Source organism: Engraulis encrasicolus, chromosome 18 (genome assembly GCF_034702125.1).
Source record: "Engraulis encrasicolus isolate BLACKSEA-1 chromosome 18, IST_EnEncr_1.0, whole genome shotgun sequence".
Classification (NCBI taxonomy): Eukaryota; Metazoa; Chordata; class Actinopteri; order Clupeiformes; family Engraulidae; genus Engraulis; species Engraulis encrasicolus.
Window position 1 is genome coordinate 41,468,546 of NC_085874.1, and position 5,000 is coordinate 41,473,545.

Below are 5,000 nucleotides of genomic sequence, written 5' to 3' on the forward strand. Positions count from 1 at the left end.
AAAGATAGCTTTCCTGTACATGGGCTGCTTGTTGTAGGTGGGCTGATGGAAAGCTGTGGAGAAAGAACTCAGAGGAAGCAGCTTCTCCACAACCACCTGAGAGAGAGAGAGAGAGAGAGAGAGAGAGAGAGAGAGAGAGAGAGAGAGAGAGAGAGAGAGAGAGAGAGAGAGAGAGAGAGAGAGAGAGAGAGAGAGAGAGAGAGAGAGAGAGAGAGAGAGAGAGAGGGGTTTAGCACTCCTTTAATGTGGACAATCGATACCAATTAAAACTACACTTTACATAGCACATACGATCTCTCCAATCAACATAAAAAGGGAGACAGCCAGAAAGATAGGGAGAGAGAGAGAGAGAGAGAGAGAGAGAGAGAGAGAGAGAGAGAGAGAGAGAGAGAGAGAGAGAGAGAAGAGCAACACTTTTCATGCTTTCGATGCTTTTCAAACAAAACCAACATCTCTCCAGGTCCTGGCGTGCCCACAGGCAGGGAGGCTGACATAGGGGTACAAAGGGCTCACTTGTCACGGGCCCAAGAAGACAGGGGGCCCAGAATCGGATCCTCATTACATTGTATGTACTGGGTTTGGGGCCCTTTCAGATGTCTTTGTCCCGGGCCCAGCCAAAGATGTCATTTGGCGTTTTTTTTCTGCCATTTTATGCCCATAGAAGTCAATGTAATTTGTTAAAATTGGGGGGAATTTAACGCATTTTGGCGTTTTTTGAGAACCTTTTGGGCAGGATTTGATCAGACACATCTGGCAACACTGAGCAAGACTGGTGAATCATTTCCACTAAAGCTACTGCGAAAGTTTAGTCCACATCATCTATTAGAAATCTTCATACTACAACTTTAAACTAGCCTGATTATCATCGACGTGCAAATCTCTTCGAGACTTGGTCTGACCAAGAGCATAACAATTAACATTTCCCAAAACGGCATGTTTGACCCGCCTCCCTTGGTTGGCTTATGGTTGTTTGCCTACAGACAAAGTGGGAAGAGTTCCCATATTTTTGGGAACTCAGAAAGTACTTGCATTGCTCTTGACCTGACTAGTTGCGACGTTGAAAGTGGTGCCCATAGCAACGTACCAAGCGCAGTGGTTAATCTACTCTCTCACGAAGCCTTAGATCAACATATTAATAGATGAATACTTGCTGGTAACCGGGTGATAAGCGGAATAGCGGCCTTCGAGGTGTCCCGATATCAAGGGAAAATGGACTTGGCGAAGCGAACAGCCCTTCGGCTGCGCCGTCGGGCTGTTAGAACGCTCCGCCTCGTCCATTATTTCCCTTGATATCGGGACGCCTTGTCGGCCGCTATTCCATACATACACAACATGCCATACTATGAAAGCTAGTTAATGCAAGCTAGTACTGCAGGCTACATGAAATTCATGCTGTGACTGATTTCTGTCAGTCCATCATGGCTGGCATGTGCTAATTACAGGATACTGTGGGCCAGTGCTCTGTGTAGTGTTGCCAGATGTGTCGTATCAAATCCCTCCCAAAAGATTCTCAAAAACCGCCAAAATGCGCTGAATTCCGCCCAAATTCAACAAATTCCACTGATTTCTATGGCCACAAAACTGCAGAAAAAAACGCCAAATGGCCAATTTTTCCTGATTTTTACCCGCCGACGGCCATCCCAAGTAGCCCAATTGGGCGGGTAACCGCCCAAGCTGGCAACACTGACTCTGTGGCGGGCAGGCTGTGGCTACCACATGGCCATCTGTGTGAGTGTGGGGACACACTACACATATGGGGTGAGTTTCTCAAAAGGGAAGTATTTAGCCTGTTAGCAACTTCGGTAGTTGCCAATGGGAAAATGCATTGAAAGCAACGAAGTAGCTAATGTAGTAAGCAACTTTGGTTTTGAGAAATTCACATATGCTTTGAAGTGGGAGCTAGCATGTTCCCATGGGGCAGCTCATTGCCTTTACAGTCATTATTTACTCCAGTGCTTAGGACTAGCCTACTCTATCCTACAGTAGGCCTACACATGCTATCTAATGGGCTACACTGAATACATGTGATGGGATCTTAATGCAACTACAATAACAATGTCTACACATGCCTAATGCAGTCATTATTTAGTCCATATCATACACTGTGTCCTGTATGTACAGCCAAGAAGCTGCAGTGCTTAGGACTAGCCTACTCTATCTTACAGTGCACATGCTCACTAATGCATGTGCTATATTGAATATATATATACGGTCTGATGGGCTGTTGATGTAACTACAATAACTATGCATAATGCACATGCCTAATGTGTAGGCTATTAATTCATGTAACCAATAAGAAACCTCTGATAATGTACAGACTCGATAGCGCACGTACACGCACACGCACACACACACTCACACACACACACACACACACACACACACACACACACACAACAAACGCACACGCAACAAACACACACTCACCACTGAGAACTTGCCGTCGCCGAACCACATGACCCAGCGCGTGCCGTCTGCGGCGCGGCTGCGGCCCGCCATCCACCAGGAGACGATGCGGCCGGGCCACCACGAGAAGCCCCGCAGCTTCCCCCACACCAGCTCCCCGATGCCGAACCCCAGGCTGTCCTGCAGAGACACAATAACACACACACACATCACATAATTAACTTTTATTACAGGCACATTACCCACTAGCTCAGAGACACAATAACACACACACACATCACATTATTACGTAACTTTTATTACAGACACATTCATTCTTCACCACACATACAATAACATCACATTCAATACTCACCACACACATGATATAACATCACATTCATTACTCAACACACTAATACTACCCTACACGCCAGCTCCCCGATGCTAAAGCGGTCACTGTCCTGCAACGCGATAACATACAGTAGACTACATAACTCATTACTCATCATATAAAGATCGCTCTACCTCATACTCTGAAAAACAGGAAGACATGACACCTCATGCTCTGACTAGCAGGCCACGCTACAGTCAGAGATTCTTTAAGTATATCTCTCTACTCTCTCTGCTACAGTCTTTCATTCACTGACTGGCAGGAGATCACTATGCCTCGTACCCCGACTAGCAGATCACACAACCTTGTATTCTGACTAGCTGGGTTCTATTGTGTTATACATTGACTAGCGCAGTGTTTTTCAGAGTGGGGGCCAGGGACCCCTTGGGGGGCCGCAAGGGGATACCAAGGGGGGCCGTGGCAGGCTGGCAGGAAAAATATAGCAAAATAAAATGAATAGCTTAATGAACTGAATAAACTAAAAATAAGCTGAACTAGCCAAGTGGAATTATTTTCTTCTTTATATTGTAAATATGTTTACATGTATTATGCTTTCTGTAGTACTTGAATGGGTTTAGGAATGCACCAACTTTATCAAGTTGTGAAACCGGGTGCACAGAAAAAAATAGTGTGTCACGGCCCATGTTAGGGGGGCCTTGGCTGGAATCTACCACTACATGGGGGGCCTTGTCATGGTAAAGGTTGGGAACCCCTGGACTAGCCCATAATACCTTTTATTCTGACTAGTGGCACCACACCCTCATACCCTTTGTGCAGCAAAGAGGACGCCACATGCTCTAACTAGTGGGAGATCATCACACCACATACTAGCTGCACCTCATGCTCTGACTAGTGAAAGCTGTGAAACCCCACATGGGACACTCCAACTCACATTGTCATTGTGACATTGCACACAACAAAATTGCATGTATGCCTCACCCGTGCAAGGGGGCAGCCGGATATCACCGTGCCTCATGCTAGCCGGATATTACCGTACCTCTTGCTAGCTGGATATCACCGTACCTCATGCTAGCTGGATATCACTATAGCTCATGCTAGCTGGATATCACCGTACCTCAGGCTAGCTGGATATCACCGTACCTCATGCTAGCCAGATATCACCGTACCTCATGCTAGCTGGATATCACTATACTCATGAGCGGCGTGACGTTTTCCATGTGCGTTACACCCATTTGTGGGGGAAAACAACCCATGCAAGTCAATTGGTGATGTTGGGGTTTAATAAACGAAAGATACGGACCTGTAGACTAGCGTTGTTCACGCACAACGTGCCGAAAACATGTTGTGTTGCGGGCTGTTCAAATAATATAGCCAAACAGCCGTGGCTGAAGCATGGAATATGTTCATTTAGGCTAGCCGATGTAGCATTTAAGTTGATGAGACATTCGGTTTGTTTTCACCCATAAAGGGGCGTAACGCAAATTTAAGAGCAAAGTACCTGGATGGCCGTTATGAGTATAGGTCCCTGTTACTCATTGCGCGGCTCGCGACGCCTGACTTGGCGGCTCGCAAGGTTATAGAAAAAATATTACAGCCCAACACAACAGACCTGCATTTAAAATCTGCCATGCCTACATACATATACAATGAACACGCATCACAGTCATCTGCATCACGCCAAGTAGGCAAGGCTATGGGCACGTCTACATCAAGATCTCTTTTTTTTCACCTGGCTGACCCGGCACCCCATGCGTCGTTGTTTATTTACTGACAAATTTGACTCGGGCGTGCGCAGCAAGCCACATTTCCCCTCCGAAGTGAGCCGCGAAAATCAATCACAGATCTTATTTGGAAATGCATTGGCTGTCATTGGCTTTCATTGGTGGCTTAGTTTTGCATTATTTTAAAAATAGACCGCTTTACATTCTAAATGGCTGGGGGTCGTCTATCAGCAGAGAAAAGAGCGCCGAAACTTCACCTAATTCAGCAAACATCCTTCACAACAACGCCACGACACTCAATGGCGGAGACCAATAAATGATCTTGTCCACATCAAACGAGTAATTCCATCATACATTGTGAATGATGCGTGCACGCGCCTGGTGTAACTCTCTCGCGCAGATTGCATTGTTGGTGACCACATCGCAAATCGCTGTTCATTTTCGCGTCTGGTGTAACTCTCTCGCTCAGATTGCTTGGTGACCACCTCCCAAATCGCTGTTCATTTTCAGTTTAACCTGGCGCTGTCAAACGGGCAATG

General features: G+C 46.3%; 1 protein-coding gene across 1 annotated transcript in view; it reads right to left on the bottom strand.

The window, feature by feature from the left end:
- The window catches only part of LOC134468250 (DNA (cytosine-5)-methyltransferase 3A-like), a 138,466-nt gene that overhangs the window by 30,097 nt on the left and 103,369 nt on the right, over window positions 1–5,000 (bottom strand). Inside the window, exons 8-9 of the mRNA XM_063222193.1 lie at window positions 2,428–2,586; window positions 1–96 (exon numbers count right to left, since the gene is read on the bottom strand). The exon at window positions 1–96 is cut by the window's left edge and continues 12 nt beyond it. Of these exons, the coding sequence (XP_063078263.1) occupies window positions 1–96; window positions 2,428–2,586 (255 nt within the window). The remainder of the gene's footprint in view (window positions 97–2,427; window positions 2,587–5,000) is intronic.